We start from the raw sequence: 23,265 nt of genomic DNA, 5'->3' as shown, positions 1-23,265 counted from the left end.
ACAGCTCCGTTTCGTCTACGGTGGCCACCAGCAGCCTGGAGCGGCACCATGCCCGATTGGGGCTGACTGCCTGGGGTGATTGGCGCATCGGCCCATTAGGTTGGACCCACTGCCTGTTTGGGACGCCCTCCTGATTAGGCCCAGGTAGCCAACCAACTTGGGCCCCGCTGCGCCCCCCCCCTCGGCCCGTTTCGCCGCCTGCCATTGGCCCGCCGTGCGCGGCGCCTGCTCTGGCTGGTCCGGCAGCGACAGCCCTAGCCCCACTGCCTATTCTGGCTAGACCGTATTACTGGCGGTACCAGTAGCGTACAGCCACTGGCTGCGCATTATTTTTCTGTACGACGGGGAGATAAGTTATTCTTCACTGCCTGTCTGGGCCTAGCGTGCTGGTGCGTCGTCGGGGCCAAAAGAGGCCATCTTCCAGTCCCGCCAGCCTGGCTCCGATCCAGTTTGGGATTGCCTGCGCGTTTTGCCATTGGGTTGCGTGCTGCACGGGCCAGCAAGCTAAACCGCTGCCTCGGCCAGCCTATTCTTAACTGTCCAGTGACCGTCCGGCCTGTACGGTGTCAAGTAGAGTATCTCTGCGGTTCAACGGCCTCGCGTTGATCATTGTTCCGAGTCCCTGGAACCTGCACAATTTGATCAGTACTGCATATAACGACCAGCCCCTCGTTTGACGAAACATCCGTGCTCTCTCCCCCGCTATACGGAGAATAATGCCAGCTCCTCCGAACGTTCTAATTAAATACCACGTACCATCAGAGAAACTAGGAGAATTGTGAGCATGTCGAGCATGTCTAGTAAATAGCTGATCATCGATCTGGTGGGGGGCCGTACGGAGTACGGGAGCGGAGGGGTGGTGAACCTCCCCTCCGTCCCATGTGGTCCAAGCATGCCAGACAAGGCATTACCCAAAACGGCAATGCCTGAGGATTGCTGAGAATCCTGGCTAGACGAATTCCAAATCCCCGGCAGCACTGTGAGCCAATAGCCGTGCCTCCAGACCCCCACTAGTCTGTAAAAGGCAGTGGGATCCACTGGCGCGGCCAAGGACAGACGAACAGCAGCTCGGGGAAGATCCGTTGCTGTCCATGTGCCAGTGCATAAGTGGGAAAAAAGAAGGTTATGCACTAGTCATCCACTTGCCTTCTGCCATGTTACCCGACAGCCTGGGTGCGTTAATCATTTATGTCTATTTTCTATCAAGGAGAAGTACTGTGTATACAGAGAGTATCAGAAGAGTATCACGCCGTAGAGGAATATCCAAAGAACCCCTGCGCACTGTTCACTCACATGACCGATCGTCTTGGACATAACGGAAGTAGTCCGAGTGTTCGCCTCGCAGGAAGACAAACCTTGGAAGCCTTTTTTTTTCCCTCCCTTGAAATGACGAGATGAAACGGCAGAGCCATAGTACTACTACCACCACTACGTACTATGTACCAAGTGCAAAAGCTTTTCTTCATCGCCCGATCAGGTAATGTGGATACCACTCGGAAGGAGGAGCTCTCCTTCCGGGCGCGCGCTGATTGGACGGCGACCAATGGCATGCTGAAAGCCAACTGGGACAAGGTTTGCCATGCCTTTGCCACGAATTACCCGGAGCGGCTAGCGGCTACATCAGCCACAGGGGCCCCACTTATTAACATCTCTACCATCAGGCCCCTTTGGACTGCCAAGACGGGAACGGAGCCAGCTGACAAGGGCCTGACATCGACAACTGCCTATTTAGGCAAATTCGCCAAGAGATAGCGTGCTTTTAAATCAGCATCTGTCAACGACACTGACGATGCTACTTGTACTAATAATAACGGGTCAGCAGCCTTCTGTGTCACCGTGCTTGAGCCTTTGAACGCCACCTATTGCCCTTTCGACTGTAGGAAGCCCATCCTACATGACACGTTTGGTGGGTTGCGTTTTTTTACTTTTTACGCTTGACCAAAGTCTTTCCGTGTTGAAGACCATGTCGACGATCCTGTTTCGCCTTTGCTTTTCGCCATGTGTTTGTCACGCCCAGACAACCGAGTGCATATTGTCATAGATTCATATTGTCATGCCAGAATAATACCCCTCTTCCCATGCCATACCATAGAGTATAGATCATGCATCATCCCTGCAGGGCGACATGGATTGTGATCGCGTGGACTGACAGGCAATAATAATCATCATCTATTACTATTCATGTTGTTATAGTAATTGTCATTAATATTATTATTTCATTTCTTATGATGGTAATAATACGGGATCTTGGCATGGGTAATGACTTGCCGAACCCTAACTCCCCCTCTACCGATTATGTAAAACACCTCTCTTGTTAATTCCCATGACTCTTATCAACACAATACATTCTGATCCCCGATAGTCGCCGAACAGCCTCTTTTGCCGCCGATTGGCGATTTATTATTAAAAACCACTTTAAAGCTTATGCTAGGTTAAAGAAAAAAAGCAGTGCAGTGCAGTTGCATGGCGCCCACCCCCACCCCAACCGGGAATGTCGCAGATCGACTTTCCCGAAACCGTGTGTATTTGCTTATCAAACACCGTCGGTCTTTGCTTGTGACGAGTCTTGTCGATTGCAGATCATTCAGCGATGAACGAACGAGACATCGGGAAATAATCCAAATACCATTAGTCTATTGCATCTCAAATGCATCTAAGAGTCAAGACGTGATTCAACGCCACCAATGACCAGTCCTGGCCAGTCCTTCTCGGGGCTTCAGACGTGCATCCGCGTCCCGACTAACTGACTCGGCTGCAGGAAAAGAAAAGAAAAAAAGAAAGAAAAAAAAAACATTACGATCAATGGTCCGTCTCTGCCGTGTGACTGTCCAATCCATATATCCTGCATAGTGATAGGCGATGTGATTGTGGGAAGAATATGTGACATGTGCAACTGTCATCACATCCCATGGCCGATCAGACCCGTCCTGTTGGTAACTTGGAAGCACGACGACATGGTTCCTCTATGATAAGTTGATAACTAAGCTGATCGCGGCGTCGTTCCGCTGCTGGGCTGTTGGTGGTCAGCTTCTGACTGTATTGTTTATATTATTAATATTATCAGTGCTTTTGAAACTTGTGTCGGTTTCCTTTGTTTCTTGCAAGCTATTAATTACTATAGTCTATCACAACTGACCGTGACTAGTCAACTGCCTAGCGCTATACCAGCTCTTTATCCACCCATGCAGTTCGTCGAGTTCGGAAGCGCGCGATCCAGCCAGCCCATCAGCCCATCTTGACTCGTCCGAGTTTATTTTATTTTTTTCTCTTGCACAAATACGTAAATAGATGATCGGTCACATGAATTAATAACTCAACCGGGTCCGGAGAAGGGTTACTACATATCCGGATTTCTTCCTACACTATATATCTCCGTTCTCGATATATCGATAATCCATCGGAGAATAATAATACACGTAGTATTTGTTTCAGAAGCAATAATGCCCTTTCCAGACTTGTCTCGGTGCTTTTGCCATGTTTCAAAAGATGCACCGGAGAAATCATTCCCCATCGGCATCCAGGCAATAATTTATTTCCCCGCGTAGTATGCCGGTCGAATTGAGTTTAGTTTGGCATTGTACTTTTTTCACCTATAGTTTCATTGTGTTTCTTTGTTTCCTGCAAGTAGCCATAAAGAGTTTTTTTTTTTTCGATTTTAATTTTAATTTTATGCTAATAAACTATTAGTTAGTATATTTGCTAGCATCGGTTGGTCTGTTGAGTGCTGCATGAACAGGTGTTCACTTCTTGTATTGTCTTGTATTGAATGATGGGGGGGAGGATGGATGCGTTGGGCTAGCTGCGTCGGACTAAAACTGAGGTTGAGAACCGGTTGTCCAGGTTTGGGATTCCAAGTGGCAATCACATGAATGAGCATTGTGGGTGTCGTTTTACATTAATAATTAGTTGATATGTTTGAATGTCCACTGGTATCAGTTGATGAGTGTTGACGGTAGTTCAATGTTGAATGATATATATATAGATAACATTTAAACACTCGAGTCAATTGATGTAATCTGACTGGTATATGCAGGTTGAAACAAATTAAAACATCAATTGATTAATTCAACTACTCCAATAGCCAAATAGAAAATTGAATATGCGACATGTCATGCCTCCACAGAAGCATCAACATCAATTATAAGTGTATTCCTAACTTAGACACGAGAGAAGAGTATACCACGAGTAAAATAAAAAACAAAATTAGAAAAATAAAAACACATAATCCAACGAAAGAAACACACACAAAACACAATACAAATAAGAGGCTCCATCGCTAACGACGTCGTTTCAATCGATGCTCTTTCCCCCGTTTGGATTTCTTCTTGATCTTATCAGGCGGTAACACCAAAGGCTCACCCTGTAGATTCCATTCCATGAACCGTAGCAAATAGTCATCGACATGATTCGGCTCTGGTTCGGCTTCGTCGACGACCTCGACGGCCCCGTCCTGTTTCGCACCGGGCTGGGCAAGCGCATTCGAGCCGCTGCGCTCCTCAAAGTCGCCGTCGTCGGCATGCTCCATCTCCTTTTGTGCGTTCTTCGCAGCGTCAATGTCTTCTTTATCCTCGGCTTGCTCAAACACACGTGCCGTGCGGCCACCCCGGTTATCGAGGACGCGGTCCATTGCTTTGCTTGCCTCGTCCTGGGGCGCGTCGGGCACGTCCTCGTTGTTCATGTTGGTTTCAACCTTGGCTATGTAATCGGTGGTGAATGCGCCTTCTTGAATGACCACATCGTCCAGCATTCTCTTCTGATTGGCCTTGCGCAGGATGTTCGACTCGATGGTATGATCAGACACGAACCGGTAAATGTGTACGTCTCTTGTCTGGCCGATTCGGTGGCATCGGTCCTGGCATTGTTTGTCCATGGCAGGATTCCAGTCCAAGTCGTAGAAAACGACAGAGTCGGCACCCGTAAGGTTGATACCCAGGCCACCAGAACGAGTAGACAAAATAAAAGCAAGAATTCGGTTGTCGTTGTTGAAACGGTCGGTAAGCATCTGCCGCTGTTCGACTTTTGTCGTACCGTCAAGTCGGAGATAGCGATGCCCGTGGATATTCAGGAATTGCTCCAGAATATCCAGCATTTTTGTCATTTGCGTGAAGATCAAAGCCCGATGACCACCGGCCTGGAGCTTTCGCAATAGCTTATCCAGTTGCTGTAACTTACCACAATCGTATTGTAGCAGCCGCTTGTCCGGGAACGCAATGGACAGACGCATTTGTGCCTCGTGGAACGGATCGTATTGATGATATTTCAAATTACGGTCAAAGTACCGCGTTTCAACAGGTGTGATTGCTGCCTCGGTAGTCCCCGTGGCTGTCGCCGCCGGCGTCACGCAGGCAAATCTCTGGATATAACCCTCCATCGAAAGCGCTCGGTCATCGATCGAATTGATCATAGAGGATAGCACCGATGACTGGTTCGCCAGCTGCTCGAGCTTGGACACCTGCCCAGAGCCGCGCGTAGAGAGCCCATTGTACGGTTTTTCAATGGTGAGGAAATCAATCAAATTCTTCCCCCACACAGGGCGTCGTCCATGCCGGTTTGACTCAAAGTAAAGAGTGCTCTCCAGCTCGCTCATCCTCTTTTTCCTTGCGATATTTTCCATCGACTCTAACGTAGACCGAACCGAAGAGCCATCAAATCCCATTTGCCAGTTTGTTCGTAGATATTGACGTTCACGTAATGCTTTCAAGGGCTCAAATGCCATTATGCGACTCGTGTCTTGTACCAGTCTTTTGGACAGATCCTCTCTGAACACGGGCGCCAAGTTGAGAAAATCTAGATCTAGGTTATCAAGCGGGTGTTGATACAAAAGGCGGCGCCGGACAAGATGTTCTTTGGTCTCGTAGTCGGTCGCCAAAGACGTAGACATTACAAAAGACGTCGAGATCTGTCGCGTCTCAAATAGGTCGGGATGATTGCAGACCTTTCGAAGTTGCATGAGACAGTTGATGATTGACAGATAATTGCCCGAGGCGAGCGTTTCCTTGGTCTGAGCCCTGGACATGAAGCCATCGTAGAGGTAGCGCTGGCGCTTCGATAGGCGGCAGGAGATCACATGCTCATATTTGGCAGGCATTTGCTTCTCGACATCTGCTTTGAGCCGCCGAAGTAGATATGGCCGAAGGACGGTGTGCAGTTTGGTGACAATCTGCTTGGCCTCGTCATCCATCGTTTCCCTACCATGCTCTAGAATCTGCTCGACCGGTCGCCGGAACCATTCTGAAAAGTTTCGAAGATCTGCAAATCCTTCTACACCAGCGCCATCCTCATCCGAGGGCATGAGGAAGAAGAGGAGGGACCATAGCTCCGTCAAATTGTTCTGAAGCGGCGTTCCAGTGAGAAGAAGTCGTGCTCGAGTCTTGAAAGTGAGCAGAGCTTGCCACCTTTGTGACCGAAAGTTTTTGATGTTATGCGCCTCGTCGAGAACCATGTAATGCCAGTTTCTTCGCTTTAGCACTTGTTGATCTTGAAGTACGAGTTGATACGACGTAATCAAAACATCCCAGCTGCTGTCGTCTGTCCAACCCCGTCGTTTCTGCTTTCTTTCTTCTTGATTGCCGTAGTAAGTCATGATCTTGAAGCCTGGGCACCACTTTTTGAATTCCATTTCCCAGTTGAGGATGACACTAGTAGGCACCACAACCAAGTGAGGACCCCAGACCTCGTGCTCGACAGCTAGATGTGCAAGTAAGGCGATTGTTTGTATGGTCTTCCCCAAACCCATTTCATCTGCGAGGATACCATTGATCTGGTTATCGTAGAGTCCTGCCAACCAGTCCAGCCCGTAATGCTGATACTCACGCAAAGTTCCCCTGAGCAGATGGGGAATTGGCGTTTTGAGACCGGCGAGCATAGCTGATTCCGGATTCTCTGAAGGCTTCTCGAATTGAGTTTCATACGATGAAACCGAGTCTGGCTCCGATGGTTTGGTAGCAACAGTACCTGGCGACGCTTCGCTAGAAGCATCCCCGCTATGTCGCGACTCTCCAAGATCTTCATCTTGCACCAACGGATCATGTTGTTCGTCATCTTGCTTCGAAAGTGGGGTTTCTTTTGGCATAGAGTCAGGAGCATCATCTGGATTAGGGACATCTGCCGATTTGGCTGCATCCTCTTGCGATTGGACAGCTCCAACTTCTTCGGACCCCTGAGGTGGATCTGTCGGTACAAGAGTAACTTCGTCATCTTGGTCTTCGACTTCGTCGCTCTCATCTCCTTCTGCATCATTCATATCGCCGCTATAAACACGGTCTTTTGATGAGAAGAAGCCGAGCAAGCCAGGCTCACCATCACTGGGATCACTGTTATCATCATCGCTATCATTTTCAAGTCCTTGTTCTTCACTACTATCCAGGTCGCTGTCGCCCATATCGTCATCCATATCCGTCGATTCGTCACTGGCATCAAGTAAAGTAGGGTCGACGTCGTCAAGGTTCTCGTTTCTTGCTGACAAATTAGGCGAAGTTGCCTCGGAAGCAACATCATTTTCCGTGAAATCCTCCCCAGGCAGTGGAGTATATTGAGATGTGGACACCACGGACGAGTCAGCATCGACATCTTTAGAGGCAAGCGCGCCCGGGATATTCGCATATTTTAATCGCAATTCTTCGGCAGTGAGCGCCTCGTCGTCATCAGCAATGCCATCACTTTCACTTTCGCTTTCGCTACTAGACATATTGCTTTCATCTTCGTTTGAAACGGACGAATCATCGTCGTCCTCGTCGTCAATGTCCTCACTTGCAGCGTCCATATCGCTCTCAACCCCGAGGATTTCTTGTCGTCTTTTCTCAAAGAGCATAGTCGACTGCTTGATTGCTTGATTCAACGCCTGCTGGTTTTCGGCCTTTCTTTCCTCTTCCCACCGAGCTAGTCGAGCCCGATCGACCTCTGCACGAACCAAATCAAATTGTCTTTGGAGATCCCTGATAAGTTGTCGTCGTTTGGCTTTGATTTCCTCTTCCTGTTCGCGAAGAATATCCTCTGGTCTCTTGTTCCTTTTTCTCCATGCCTCGGCACATGACTGAGCAAGGTGGCGAGCAGTATTTCGATGGCGTTTATGTTCTTGGTCTAGAAGTTTGCGGAAGAACAAAGCATGTGCGACAAGGTGGTCGTGGTGAGAATACTGTGGAGGAGGCTCTTCTTGCGGTTCGGGCAGACAAGCCGAGCAGACCTGTGGAGTGAGTAACCCACCAGGCTCACCAGCCTCAAACACCCTGTTCCGTTTCCCAGCTTCTTGTTCCGCATCCTGAGGCGTGGAAACCGCGTTTTCTCCAGCTAGAACATCGACATTATCGATCCACTCTCGGAATGAGGCGTGTTTCTTCGGGGCAACAACGTGGCCAGGGTGCTGAACACTAACGGATCCTTTCTTGAATTTGAGTCGCAACCGTGGATACTTTGGAACGCCTTCGGATTCTAGCAAATCTTTTTCGTTTTTATAACAATCTTTACCATCAAAGTCTTGACAAGAGGATGGCGACGCATCTATCGAGATAGAAGCATTGCGGCGCGATCGTCTCGTACCCGAGCTGTTGTTGACACCCGCTTGCACGCGACCAGGCGCATTCGCCGAGCTGTAGGACCTCGTGCGCGAGTTGGCTGATTTCGTAATTCCTAATGGGCTGTCATGATTGATGGCACTGGTGGAAAGCCTTGAGCTTGACTTTCTTGTAGACTCCCCCCTAGACGCATTGTTTAACGACCCGTACGAGGGATATTTCGCCCCAAGAGAATGCCTCCCGCCTTTTGCAGCTCGAACCGACGCATGCGCATGTGGTGAAGATTCCGATGGTTTTCGGTGAGAGGAGACGGCCTTTGTCTTGTGGTCCTTTTGCGTTGCTCGAGTTTGCCTCTTGGCAGAAGGTGGCTGTAGGCCGAGAGGGACCGCGTTCGTTCTCGAGGATTTCCGCCTACCCTCTTCAATGAATGATGTTGGACCTTCAACTCCAACCTTCTTCCAGGGTGGCGAAACTTGTCGAGGCGTGGATCGTCCGAACTCTGCAAGCTTTCGCCTCTTGGACGGCGGTGCATCCAGGTGCACGTCAGCTAGGTCTTCGTCTTTGTGTCCATTTGGGGTTTGCGTGGATTCGTCGGCTTTGTCGGTCAGCTCGAGTTCAGATGAAACGCGAAAATTCTCATTTGGTTCGGGGGTCACGCGTCCATCATGCGTTGAGATCCCGTTAGGTACGCCGTTTTGCATGTCTCGTCACTAGGCGCGACAGGGGCCTTCTCTTCGGTCGACCCCAACTTTCCCAGCACAGACGAGAATAAATGGGCCAAATTGGGCATCAAAAGATAGATAATTATGAGTAGGAGCACCTGTGCGAGTCTGGCATAGTTATCGGCGCTGGTGCGTGGCTGGCGATGAAAAGAAGGGCTGGCAGGCGGAATTCAGTGGGAGGTTTGATTTTCGCTCCCTCGACGCAATTTGATCTAAAAGCGGCGAGGTGTCTCGAGCACATGTGTTATGTCAGCGGGTTGCTGCCTCAGCCCTCAGGCCCCCAACGCAACGCCAAGGCGGCTCCTTACCTCACCAAACCCGCCCGACTTCATGATTATTGCATCTCTCCCTCGAAGCGCTGTCTTCTCGCCATCTTTGACCCAATTGACCCCGGGCGCAACGGTGCGTGCTGCTCCAGTGTGCTGACAACAGATGCATTTGACTAATTCCAGCCTTTAGATGCTGTCTCGCCAGCTATTGACGAGGCGCTTGCCTCAAGCCGCAACTGCCTCTCGCTTCGCCGTCCCCCGCGCCGCTTTCTCTCAAGCACGAGCTCTTCGAGCTACGGTAGAGGATGAGGACCCTCATCTGGTAGGGAGTCATACAGATAAGCGCAAGTGTCGTGAAATTGGCTGACCTAGGTTCTTTGCAGAATGGCAACTACCCCAACCCTCCCGCTATCAAACGCCAGTTCCGCGACCCCAATGCCCAATGGTGGGATAAGCAGGAGAGACGTAACTTTGGAGAGCCTATTCACGAAGACAATGATATCCTGGGAGTTTTCAGCCCTGAGCAGTACACTCATGTCACATCGAAAAAGGCCTTGTTGTCGGTCGGCACTTTTGTTGTCACCTTCCTCGGCTTCTGTGGCCTAGTCAGCATGTATTACCCAGACAAGCCAAGCACTCCTCGAACATTCCCGGATGGACTCGAAAAGGAACTGGGTGGCTCTGAAGCTGTGCCGGTAAGTCTTGATATATGTCCTGGTGCACCTTGGATAAGCTAATTCTAAGCGATGAAAACAGGCCCGCAAATCCGGCGAGGACACATGGTGATTTCTTTGTGATTATATGTACATAAAGCAGCTTTTCCTCGGCGTCAATGAACTGTTCAACAACGAGACTATTTAGAAGGTCCAATTCCGAGTTTCCAGTATCAAGTCCAAGGCATTCCTTCGAGCAGGCTTTCCTAGGCGTCTGCCATCTCTCATTTACATTTCCTTCTCTCTTCAGTTTGCAAGATTATTTGCACGGCATATTTATCCCAACAATCCGGGGGAAAATGGCGTGTCAACATTCTACGTGCTTTGATTGCCACATTTTTTTTTTGGGTTCACGCTATACTGGGAGCCTTCTGGCTACGGGCGTAATGTACTATTTATGCCGGACAATTAGATATTCGAAAATTCCAAACAGAAATTGAATGGTGACACCTCCAGACCGCTATTATGTATTTGTTGTCTCGTAGTGTATAATAATAGAACTAACCCCAACGTTGCCGCCGACCGGTCTCGCCCCAAACATAGATATCAGAATCCGCCCTGATTGTGCCATAATTGTGATCATCGACTGGCTAAAAAAAATTGGCCTCGGACACGCTACTCATGTGATTGACAATGCCGCTTGAAAAGTAGTTCACGGTGTCGGGGTCATTGGCGACGGCGGCTTCTTGGCGCGCCGCTAGCCAGTGTTTCCCATAATAGCCCGCTGGGCGGAGCGGTAAGCTACGTCAGTGTGTTGTTTCACCTCCCCCTCTTTCACGACTCATTTACGAAAAAAATAAATACTATCTACATTGCAACAGGCGCTGTCCACCCTGCAGTGCGAATCCTCGCCCAATATCACTACGATTTCTCTCACGGCGAGCACTTGGGGATCACGCCACTCCTCAAACTGTGCCCGAAAGTCACTTGCATTGTGTACCCGATGGTCTTCCAATTCAAAATATATACGCCACCGAGCCCTGAGATAAGAAGCGATCAATAAACTTGCTGAAACTAATGTCGACGGCCTCAAACCGATCCAGTGGCGTCAATCGTCGCCTAAACAGCCTGCAAAATGAAGGAAAACACTCTCATTCTCGCAGTCTGTCCAATTCTTCTCGAAAGCGCCTGTTAAGTTCAACCGACGCCTATTCCTATGCACTTCGAGTTGCATACTTGTCGCATCTCCTCCAACCTCGAGCGCGGCGCACACAAAAGGCGCCAGGCCCCAACAGCCATGTACGCCGGTCATCGTCGTCGTTGCAGGATCTCCTCGGAGACTTTGTTCGGCTCAGGGACTCGAAAAGCACAAGGTTTCCACATGGATTCATAGCAGAGCTCGAAAAGAGACTTACGGGGATCCTGGTCGGCACTGAAAGGCGAAAGGAATACAAGGATCCATTGGTGATACGAACGTTTGCTATCTTCTTGAATGCACTGAAAGAGCAGTCTTTCAAGAGGCGTATGGAGCAAGATCGCCGTGTTGAGGACCTGGTTTTGATCTTTTTTTCCAATGCAACCAAGGAACTAGGAAAAGGGAAAGACTCTAGTGACGACAGCTGGAGTCTGATGGTTGATCGACACGTTGCGCTTTTTGTCCGTCTTATTACTCTTATTTTGAAGGAACACGACTGGGCAAAGGACAGACCAGAACTAACTAGCAGGCTGGCGGTGCTGGAAAGCAAATTGCTGGCCCATGACCAGGATCTTACCGAATCTAATGGACCGTCTAAAGCGACAATCGAGACAATTGCCCCTGTGAGCTACGACGTCAAAGACATGCCACTTGTGCTATTTGTCGCCAAAATATTCGGGATTAGTTCGTTCCAAGCCCAAGATGATATCAATAGGAATAAGACTACATGGTCGGAAAAGGCTGCGCTTCAGGACCTGAAGAACTACCAGGCTCACTTGACCTTGAAGACCGGAAAAACTTTATCCAGAGACGATTTCCCCGACGATGAAGCCTACGAAGCATGGAAACGTGGTGAGGGGCCGGACCTTTCACAGATGATGCTGGCAATTGTGCAATCCAACCCCGAGCTTGCAAAGAGCACTCCAGGGAGCGCCCTGCCCCAGTTCAATGCCTTGGCTCAGGATGCTTCAGGGGATGTTCCCGACCTGTCGTCACCGAATTCAAATAGGTCGAATCGCATTTCGTATGTGATTGATCAACCTATTGACCTAAGCTCAATGTCCTTGGCGGATGGGGCAGAGCCAGATAGCATCTACACTTTCATTCCATCCGATCCGCGCTCTCTCTATCGAGCTATCCTCTCCCGGGCCCTCATATATGATATCCAGGACCAGAAGCTAGAAGCCACAGAGGCGACGGCTGAAGTTCCATCCATGAAGTTGCTGTCTAAACAATCCACCGAACTTCTAAATGAAATATGCTTGCGTTGGCGGGTTCCAGCTTCTTCTCGAGTAGTTTTATTTCTGGATGTCATCCGCGAGAAGTTTATGGATCAGAAAATCGACATCGAAACGGTAGATTCCGCATTTACCTTTGTCAAGGAAGCGCCCTTGCAGGATGGCAAGAAACGAGGCGGCTTTGTGGCGTCTGTGGTCTTTGAGAGAGAACGGTGGATTACGCCTGATACTGTCTTGATGCGTGAACTTTTGTGGGCACTACGAGAAGCACTCTTGCGCGAGCTGTATGATGTGATGATGCATTGCTATGACCCAGAACCTCGTCCGATCGGTCCAGTCATGTATGTCTTGGATCATCACGTCCGATCTGATCCTCATTTTGAAGAAACGCCGCACAAGTTTGACGCATTCGCGAAGCATGTCCAAGAAGGTCTTCTCGAAAAGGCCAAGACATGCTATCAACGACTTCTGGATGAATCCATACCGGCGGATCAATCGGAATGGGAGGCATACCACGTTACTCAGCTAGGGGAATCGATTATGAAGCTGGGGAAAAAGATCCAGAAACGATACAGGAAGAATCCTGTAATTATGGGGTGAGTTTTTGTTTTTACTGAAAGATCAACAAAGCTAACTGGTTGGAACAGGGTCAGTCCATTGGACATATTGCTAGGATGTGTGCTGCCGATGTTTGCACATGATGCACAGGATATTGTCATCAGACTCATGCAACGAGCAAAAGACCAAAACGTAGAAATTCCCATTGAGGATGGCTTTGATCTCTACAAGGCGTTTTCTTCGATCAGACGCCTGCATTCGGACGCACTCCCTGAGTAAGTTAAGAGAATTGAGTATACTACTGATCTGTGACTAATAGATGTTATAGGACACGTTTCCCCGTTCCTGTTGAGGATTTGCTCTCTGGCTTTGTCTGGCAGTGGATCTATCAAGCCGAAGGAAAAATCATGGATTGGGTTGAGCAAGCCAGTAAACAAGACACATATGCGGTCAGGAGTGATGAGTCAAACACGCTTTCAGATGACGAACTACGGCACAGTGTCTCTGCAGTTGACATATTTCGCTCATTCAACCAGGTTGTCGAGGAGCTTGTGAATCTGGGGTGGGATGACGATTTCCAATACGCCAAGTTTATGACTGCGTTATCCAAGTCTATTGGACGCGGAATCGCCAAGTACTGTGAATTGCTCGAACAAGCATTCATCAAGGAGATGGACCGACTATCGCCAGACCAAGAGGCTACCGTTGTACAAAGCAGACAAGAGAGGTTTATGCAAATGGCCAAGGAAGCATGGAACTCCAAGGAAAAAATTGAGCCGTTTCAATTCTTGCCAGAGGTATGTCTTATTGCTCCCTTTCATATATTTCTGAGTTCTAATAAACGCAGTCTCTTGTCAAATTGAACAACATCAACTACGCGGTTGGTCAGCTTGAGAAGCTGGAAAAGGAGATCAACGTGGATGCGTGCGCGGACGTGATTGCAAAACACAGCCCTCCCCTAGCTCAGCAAAAGGTTCGCAAGGCGACGACCTATGTCTTTACCGTCAAAATTGTTGAAGGAGAGGATTTGAAGGCGTGCGACATTGACGGGTGGAGTGACCCATACGTCGTTCTGACGGATGAGTACCAGAAGCGTATAGCCAAGACTCACATTGTGTACCGCAATCTAAATCCTCGGTGGGATAATTCGGTCGACATCACCACTAGAGGGCCACTGAATATTATTGCCACAGTGTGGGACTGGGATGCAGTTGGCGACCATGACTACGTGGGACGGACGTCGCTCAAGCTGGATCCGGCCCACTTTAGTGATTTTCTTCCGCGTGAGTTCTGGCTGGATCTGGATACGCAAGGGCGTGTTCTGCTTCGAGTCAGTATGGAAGGTGAACGAGACGACATTCAGTTCTACTTTGGAAAGTGTTTCCGAACGTTGAAGCGGACGGAGAAGGAGATGACTCGGAAGATTACCGAAAAGGTTAGTGATTTCGAATTGTTGAACAGGAGGACACAATTTCTAACATCTGTGTATAGCTTTCGGCTTATATCAGCCACTCTCTTTCGCGAAGGGCGCTGAAAGCAATGCTGAACCGTGGTCTTACGAGCTTTTCCAACTTCCTCAGTCGCAATCGGTCTGCAAACACATCGATGATGCCAACACAAGAGGAGATTGAACTAGCCCTCGATCCTCTCTTTACGTACTTTAACGACAACTTTGCCATAATGGACAAGACACTGACATCGGAGGCGATGAAGATGGTCATGGCTCGGCTGTGGAAAGAAGTATTGGTCACGATTGAGGGTCTTCTTGTGCCACCTCTTTCAGACAAGCCGTCGCACCAGCGGCCGCTGACACAGCAAGAAGTCGATATTGTATCCAAGTGGCTCGAATTGCTGTTGGTTTTCTTCCAGGTTCCGGACGAAGTGACTGGGGAGTCCAACGGAGTCTCGCTGGATATCCTAAAGTCGCCCAAATACCACGAGATCCAGTCTCTCAACTTCTTCTATTTTGAGCCGACGGACACACTGGTACGCACGAGCGAGCGCATGGCATCAGCAACAGCAGCAAGACAGCAGGCCAACAAGGGCAGGCCATCTGCATCGACAGGCTCCAGCCACCTGGGCGGGTCTGGCATGCTGGGCGTCCCCGTGAAACGAGCCAAGAGCGTGATGTTTGTCCGCAACGTCGGCACAATGCGTAAAGCAAAGGCAGAAAAATGGCGTGAGGCGCAAGCAGACCCCAACGATGACATGATTCTGCGCATCCTCCGCATGCGCCCAGAAGCAGCAGGTTATCTGCGCGACCGCAGCCGCCAGAAGGAGCGGTTGGCGGCGGCGGCAGCGGCCGATGCCATTGTCAAGCAGAGTTTGATGGCGAGCAGTGGGAGTAGCAGAATGACGGGGACGCTGGGACGACGGTAGGATGTGTCTTTGCCGGTTGTTTTGTGCTTAGTTAGTATGGTCTGATACCCTCTGCGTGTTGGATAGCGTTTTTTTTTTTTTCTTTTTTTTTTATGTTGCTGTTGCTGTTGTTCATGTTGAGCGGGAATTTGATTTCATATATTGACATGCTAATTGAGTTGTTCGTATGATATATTGAGCTTTACATAAGAATGATCTTGAATATACATCAAATCATATACAAAAGGCAAAGCCTCAACTTACATGAGCTGTCAATATACCCAATAACTAGTCACTAATTATTAAGAGTTACACACAGCACACGATCAACAAAAGAAGCTAAAGAGAGAAAAAAAGAAAAGAAAAAGAAGCTACTTTGGTAGTGCAACGTCAGCCGAAAATCATCCCCCTTAGTCTCCGTCTCGGCGTCAAATCTCCATTCAATTTGACGATTGATCGAATCAGCTCGAGACAAACCACCCCGGCAACCATTCCCGAGTTTCAGATCTGCCCATGATTTGCTGAGTTGAGCGTGTATTTTTCTTTTCTTTTTTGTTTTAGGCCCGGGGAATGGCGGCGGCGGCGGTGTTTGACGATCAGCATCCTGGCGTTACAATAGCCATAGGAATAACACGTAATACCCACTTTGCACGTTGTATTCGTTGAGATGTACGTAGTAACTACTAACTGGAGGGGCGTTTTTTTTTTTTTTTTTGGAAGAATTTCCCTGCAGGCGTTAAAAAAAAAGGGAAAAAATTGCTGATCGTCTGAGGAATTGACTTTTTAATGATGTCCAATGTTTACTCCCCCCACTCCTATTATCTTCTTCCGGATAGACTGGCAGGGTAATAAATAACACGTTTCAGCCATGCAGGAAGCCAATTACTCGATGGAGAAGAGTGCATACAGATTGCATGCATGCATGCACAACGCAGGTAGATCCCTAAAAAAAAATTTAAAAAACAAAAACAAAGAGCAAAGAAACACTTTAAGATCCTGGCCATCGGCGCATTAGCTCTTCGGGGGGAAGTCGACGTGCATTTCCGGCTCGATTTAGTGACGCCCAAGGGAGCAGGATGCTTATGTATAATATTCCTATTAAGTATTAAACGTTTGGATTATTTTTTGAATCTTAATTTAATTTAATTTATTATTATTATCATTATTATTATTTCCCCCCTCTCGGTTCAAGATCGAAAAGAGGATACAGATGCTTCTATTTTTCGCTACTGCCGGAGATGCCGATGTCAACTATAGTATGGTATAGTAATAGAAATAAATACATAATAAAAATATAATAACAACACTACGACATAGGTACTACAGAGGATTAAAGAATAACCAACAAATAATCGCTCCACTCGTCGAAATTAGAATTCTGAGTTGTCAGGCTAGACATAGACGGCATTAGTTGCCACCTGGCAAGATAGACAGTCAGTTAAAAAAAAAAAAAAAAAAAAAACAGACAAAGGATTTTGTGTGGCGTGCGTTGGGCCAAATGTGATATTGCCCGATTAGGAAATCCGTGTGCGGCGTTCTCTCTTTTGGCGGGCTAAAATAACGTGGGACAGTTAGTGTTGGTGTGGTATCATCATTGTTAGGTCAATTATTATGGATTTATTCCTCCGGGCTGAGAGGATTTCTGGGCGAGGATGTCGATCAGCCGGGGAGTTTAATTTTAATTTTAATTATTTCCCCCTTGCTTTTTTACTTGTCTTTTTTTCTTCAATGTTTTGTTACGTACTAGAGAGGGATTGAGAGAATAGAATGGCTATCTCCCGTCCTTGGTCGATCAGTCGCGCGAGACGGCGTATTTTGTCCGGTGATAGTCGGTGGATCCGTGAATCAGTGTTAGTAAATGAGTTAGGCTGTTAGGCCTAGTCGCTAATAATATCATTATTATTGTGCTACGTACGACGTACTATGTAGTAATAGCTTGATACGTGATAGCACATAAAACGTAGTTCGGCTCGGCTTTCCTAACATAGGCTCTGGCCCTGGTCTCGTTGTGAGTGCGATCATCATAATTACATGGTGTTTTGATATTAATATCGTCTTTTGGATATTAAAAAAGAAATGAACTCAGCCACGAGCCGTTCGTGTCGACCTGCTTAGGCCGTTGCTGGTAGCCTGATACTAGTAAGATAAACTCGGTCTGGCCGTCGACAGACCGGTTCAGGATTGTCTGAGCTCTGCCGTAGGATTCCCTGAGAGAAGCTTGCACAATAATAATAATAATAACAACAATAATATTTGTTCGAGGGACAGTTCACCAGAAGTAGTTCCATAGTAGTACAAGAACTAGCCTATAGTGGACCACGCACGTGCCGCGGCGTTCCTGCCGAGTTCTTGAGCGTTGACAAAGGCAATCTTCCCGATTTGCCCCGACTGTTTTTTTGGCTGTTGCTCTGCGTTATATTCCTGAAAAAAAAAAAAAAAGTCAATCGCATTATAGAAAAGATTACTTACCCCTGTGGGCAAATTTTTTAGCCGAGTATATATAATATTAAGATCAATATTAACAAGGAAGAGAGAGCATGGTAAAAGCCAAAACAGGTCTAGGATAGTTCTTGAGGCTGCATGACAGATTGCGCCATGTACTAACCTGTTCGGGTTAGTCCCGCTCTAGCGAGATTACCTGCAGCCGTTCCATACCTGTATAATACGGGTACGGTACGTCGCGATGTTTTGTGGATGATCACGGGTACATTGTGTAACCTGGCTGCATTTGCAGATTGTACCGATGGGCAGGCATGTGCATGTATATTTATTTACGTATGAATAAATAAATATAAATATATATATATATATATATATACACAGATGGATAGATAGATATAAGTATATGTACTTGTATAGATTTGTATATATGTATATCCTATGCTAGTCATGTGGTGGCTATGATCTCGATCAGCAGCGCATGGACCTACATCGTTGCCTCCAGGGCGAGTCAGCTCGAGCCGAGAGGCTTGCGAGTATCCTACACCAGTTGATGGGGAAAAAAAATTATTAACAACACGAGACCTAATTTTTTTAATTATTGCTGCTCGTAATTTATCGCGCCAAAGCCAAAGACGGTTTGAACTTTGGGGAGAAGTGTCCGATCTCCAACTCTTAGTCATGTCGATCCTATGCCACTGAGGCTAGCCTAGCTCGTTAGGAGCTACGGAGTCGCATGCGTGTAATAATAGACTAAAGTAACGATGTCGACAATTTTATTTTTTTATCATTGTATTTACTAGTATGAGGAGACTTGCAGGGATGTTGTCCCTGATTAATATTGATTTTTTTCATTGAAAGAAAGTCTGAAAAAATAAAATAAAACAAAGTAAAATATTTGGTATAATGATGCTAGAGGTCCGAGTGCTTCAGCTTGTGAACGGCGAAACTCTGTGATGACCACCATGAAGCGGGGAAATATAGTCATCAAGTCATTAGGACAGAAACGGGCCCAAAAAGAGCCCAACACGGCAAAGCGGAAGAGAAGCTCGAGTGTGGTTTTTATTTTTATTCTCTATTTTTAATGAGTTCCCCCTAGCAGCCAGTCACAGAGCTTGGCCAGCGTGACGCCGTGATGGCCACACTAGGCTGGTCTGATCGTCGCCAGGATCGCGAGTTGAGAGTTAAAACAGCCTAAAGTTGCCTCTATCAAGGTTGTCTCGTCGAGCTTCTTGTTCAGCTAGATGAAATGTAAAAAAAACATCAATGTACATAGAATAGATACATATTGTATATATAAAAAAAAACATCAATGTTTAGACAAGTAATATATAATGGTATAATAACTGTCTGATATAGATTGAACCCTGAATGGCCATCTGGGCTGCTGATTGGCAGGCGATGAGCCCAATCACAGGGCAAGAAAACGCAAGCGACTTAGCAGTAGCGACAAAGTGCTTTCTTGGCCAGTGATTTGACGCTATAACTAGGGGTCAACAGCGTCAAGTACACTTCTCTTATCGTGTTTCACACTGACTTGGTAGTAGATGCAGATGCTCTCTTATGGATAGTAGACTAACGGCAAGACGCACGAGCCTGCCCTGCCGAGCCGACCTGTACCGGCCGATACCGTATCGCGGTATCGTGCCGTACCCATACATATTGCATACGCCGTACTATATACACTTATACCGACACATTGATGGCCAGGATGCACTCTGTACACAGGCTGTCTATGAGATGATTACCATTTTCTGTAGGAACTTGGAAGTGGAGAGTGAGAATCCTCCGCTGTCCACGCTTCGCCAGCTCGAGTGGAAGGAGACGCACTCCTCGCCCGCTAGTAGCCTAGGTCGCCGTAGCCTGCCCCAGTTCGCCCGCGGCCTCTAAGCGGCTAGCAGCCTCCACCTTCCTCTCTCTCTCCGTCTCCGTCTCTCATCTTCATCCATCTCTTCTGGCATCAAGAAACCTTGCCATGTCAATGGCTCCATTCGGCCGGTCTAGGGCTGACGCAGCTGCAGCTCTCCAGATGCATCAGCACCACTGCATCATCGCCACAACAATGAACAATAATTACAGCAAGCTCGCTAACTAGAGGGCGTCTTGGCCCCTGCTCGCATGTCACTCTACCTGGGCCCATCCGCGGCGGCAACAGCCCCACGCCTGTTGCCCATCTAGATTCAAATGCACCTCCCATGACGCGCCAATCTGCAGCCGACTCTTTTCGTCAATCATCCTGACGCTGCCTTTTTTTTTTTTTTTTAACTTCTTCTCTTCTCTCTTTCTTCGCTCTCTCTCCCTCTCTCTACTTTCTCTCTCTTCCTCCCTCTCTCTTTTTCTCTCTGCGTTTCTCTATTTGTCTCTTTCCTGTTTCTCTCTCTTTCCCCCCTCTTCCGGTTGCTGCGTCCTGTCGAATGCTTTGACATCGCTCTCTTTTTTCTAAACTCTCGTACTGTACGCTCGTCCCAGAGTGACGTATAGTTCCCTCTCGTCGTGCCGAGTCGTGGGTTGTTTCTCCGTTTGTTGAGTCTCTACATTCGCTTCATTGAGCAAGAAAAGGACCTTCGTTGGACAACAGAAAGAAAGAAAAAAAAAGTTATCCTTTTTGGCAGTGTCACTTTTAGGGCTCAGGTGCAGCTTTCCTAATTGGGTTCATCAGCAAACCAACCGATGAGAGCTGCCAGACCTTAATTGTACGACTCGCGTCACCATGGCTTTCCCTTTTCTGAGAAGCTTTATTATGCTTTTGTGAGTGTTTTTACCATGTTTGCGTATCAGTCTGTTCCTAATCTGCGCCCAGCATCTACCGATATGCCCGCTTGATCATCAACCTGTGGTCGTTCTACACCTTCAAAACAATTCCCATCCCGGAGAGCCCCAGGTTGAATGCTGATGACGTGACCGTGATCATACCCACTCTGGAGGGATGTGGTGACGAGCTGGTTGAAACAATCCGCACCATCCTGGACAACCGGCCCGCCGAGCTGCTGCTGGTTACCATCGAGGCCAATCGCAAAAAGGCCGAGAAGATGCTGAATGCCATGCCTGCCTTCAACTCGAGAGTTCGCCTCTTCACCGTTACCCACCCCAACAAGCGCCGTCAGATGACTAGGGCCATTCCGGAGGTCCGCACTGCCATTACGATCTTTGCCGACGACGATGTCAGCTGGCCGGCCACTGCCCTGCCGTGGATCTTGGCCCCGTTCGACACTGACGAGCGTTACGGCGGCGTGGTGACCTGCCAGCGCCTGCGCAGAGCTGTCAATCCCACCTTTTCCGAACGCATCTGGAACTTCCTCGGCGCGCTCTACCTCGAGCGTCGCAACTTTGACTGCGCCGCCACCACTCACATGGATGGCGGTGTGCCTTGTCTGTCTGGCCGCACCGTTGCCTATCGGACCAAGATCCTGCAGGACGACGGCTTCACCCACGCCTTCACCAACGAAGAATGGTGGTTTGGCAAGTACCAGCTCAATGCCGACGACGACAATTTCATTACTCGCTGGATGGTCTCTCACGGCTGGGAAACCTACGTGCAATATCACCCCGAGGTCGAGGTCAAGACTACGCTGGAGAATAACCCGATCTTCCTCAAACAGTGCGCTCGATGGTCGCGAAGCAATTGGCGCAGCAATTTGACTAGCATGTTTAGCGAACGTCATATCTGGCAGTAAGTTTTTTTTCTCTCTCTATATTATTGTTCTACTTTTTTTATTTTTTATTTTCATTTTCATTTTAATTTCCACCTTGGCTTTCCTGCTCGAGTATACCATCACATGCTCGCACATTATCTCATGCATGACATGCACCTGCATCAACTTGTTATTACTTGCATGGATCTGGGCCCTCCACTAGGCTGGCCCGGCTTGTTTGTCTTTTCCTTTTTTTCTCTGTCGCGCGTCATACTGCTGGGGTGGAGTACCCAGCATAAGCCGGTTTGGCACCAAACAGCCCACTGGAAAGCGAAACATTATTAAATACAGACAATGGATGAACTGCGCTAACCGGGGTCTGTGTTACATGCAGTCGGCAGCCGTGGAGCACATACGCCGTCCATCTAACGACGCTTTCGCCTCCTGCCCTTCTCGGCGACTTGCTTCTCGTCTACTTGTGCCACAAGGCCACTGAATACTGGGATGGGGACTCGCACGCGCTGGCGATGCGCTCGCTGCTGGCGTGGATGCTGTTTAGCAAGTTTGTCAAGCTGCTGGGGCACTATATTCGATACCCGGCCGACTTCGTGATGTTGCCAATCTCCATCCTATTTGGCTACTTTCACGGCGCCATCAAAATCTACGCCGTCCTCACACTTAATGTGGTAAGTTCTATTTTTATTTTTATTTACCTGTTTTGCCTCCTCAGCCGAGTGGCCGATAGCGCCTGCTGCTGTGATTTGAGATACTTTGGCCTCACCGAGGGGTGTGCTGCAGGGGCCTCGCGGCTAGAGTGCTTTAGGGCTTTGCACCTAGCGGCCTAGGCCTCCAAGCAATCACCACAGCCAACACTAGCTCTCTGCCGGTGCCCTCACTGCCCCTCCCCTCCCCCTCCGTGCTGATTCCATGCCTGTTGTCTTCCCCGCTCTCAAACACTTAGCCCATGTTCTTGCTGCAACACAAGAAATGAGAAGAAAAGAGGCTGTCAAAAACTCTCCGATTGTTGGAGCTTCACCCTGCTAGCCGTTCTTGCGACGATTCGCTCTGTCTGTCCCTGTTTTGCCTCCATCTCGGCTTTGCCATGTTTGTTTGGGTCGAGGGAGGCAAAAATACAGAATAATACCGGATCGGAACGGATCGCATCGGTCGTCCCTTTATCCACTTGATGACTCGTTACGCCGTCCACACTATCCCGAGTTGAGCCTGGCTTGTATTACCGTTGATCAGCCCCATGGGCCCATACATACATTATTCATTACATGCCCACTACTATGTGTTAATTATGTTGTGACCAAAGAAGCTAACAATTCTTTTACAGACTACATGGGGCAGTCGAGAAGGTGCCGATGCCAATGACTCGGAACGTATGAGGAAGCGGTCCGATATGGAGCGCCAGAAGCAGCAACAGCGACTCAACATATTTCTCTAGACTCGGCGGTTATTTCCTACCACCAAGTCTGGCCATCGCTGGTTGACGATAGGTCAGACTGCACTTCGCATACCCAACATCAACCATATGGAATGCATACTCCATATCTCCACATACCTGCATACTACCTTTACGACGCCATGACTTATGTTTCAACATCCTCTACTTGGCTTTTTGAACCACAAACGGGCTTGCCGATGCGCAAGATCCCTTTACTTCTCATCTTCCAACTTGCTGGTTT

The 23,265-nt window shown here is 48.3% G+C and overlaps 4 protein-coding genes across 4 annotated transcripts; 3 read left to right on the top strand and 1 right to left on the bottom strand.

The window, feature by feature from the left end:
• Nucleotides 1-4,276: 4,276 nt before the first annotated feature.
• TRUGW13939_02092 (uncharacterized protein) lies at nt 4,277-9,211 on the bottom strand (the record flags this gene model as incomplete). Its single annotated transcript, XM_035485288.1, has 1 exon — nt 4,277-9,211. The coding sequence occupies one exon, from the start codon at nt 9,209-9,211 to the stop codon at nt 4,277-4,279; it is 4,935 nt and encodes a 1,644-aa protein (XP_035341181.1).
• A 351-nt stretch (nt 9,212-9,562) lies between these two features.
• On the top strand, nt 9,563-10,287 carry TRUGW13939_02091 (uncharacterized protein; the record flags this gene model as incomplete). Its single annotated transcript, XM_035485287.1, has 4 exons — nt 9,563-9,634; nt 9,692-9,823; nt 9,885-10,196; nt 10,258-10,287. The coding sequence occupies 4 exons, from the start codon at nt 9,563-9,565 to the stop codon at nt 10,285-10,287; spliced, it is 546 nt and encodes a 181-aa protein (XP_035341180.1).
• Nucleotides 10,288-11,231: 944 nt separating this feature from the next.
• On the top strand, nt 11,232-15,524 carry TRUGW13939_02090 (uncharacterized protein; the record flags this gene model as incomplete). Its single annotated transcript, XM_035485286.1, has 5 exons — nt 11,232-13,183; nt 13,235-13,420; nt 13,474-13,942; nt 13,993-14,580; nt 14,637-15,524. The coding sequence occupies 5 exons, from the start codon at nt 11,232-11,234 to the stop codon at nt 15,522-15,524; spliced, it is 4,083 nt and encodes a 1,360-aa protein (XP_035341179.1).
• A 5,128-nt stretch (nt 15,525-20,652) lies between these two features.
• TRUGW13939_02089 (uncharacterized protein) lies at nt 20,653-23,024 on the top strand (the record flags this gene model as incomplete). Its single annotated transcript, XM_035485285.1, has 4 exons — nt 20,653-20,690; nt 20,743-21,612; nt 21,969-22,260; nt 22,914-23,024. 4 exons carry the CDS (start codon nt 20,653-20,655, stop codon nt 23,022-23,024), a joined length of 1,311 nt encoding a protein of 436 aa, XP_035341178.1.
• Between the last annotated feature and the right edge of the window lie 241 nt (nt 23,025-23,265).

The sequence above is a fragment of the Talaromyces rugulosus genome, chromosome I (genome assembly GCF_013368755.1).
Source record: "Talaromyces rugulosus chromosome I, complete sequence".
NCBI classification, from domain to species: domain Eukaryota; kingdom Fungi; phylum Ascomycota; class Eurotiomycetes; order Eurotiales; family Trichocomaceae; genus Talaromyces; species Talaromyces rugulosus.
This window is presented reverse-complemented; position numbering and strand designations above follow the sequence as displayed.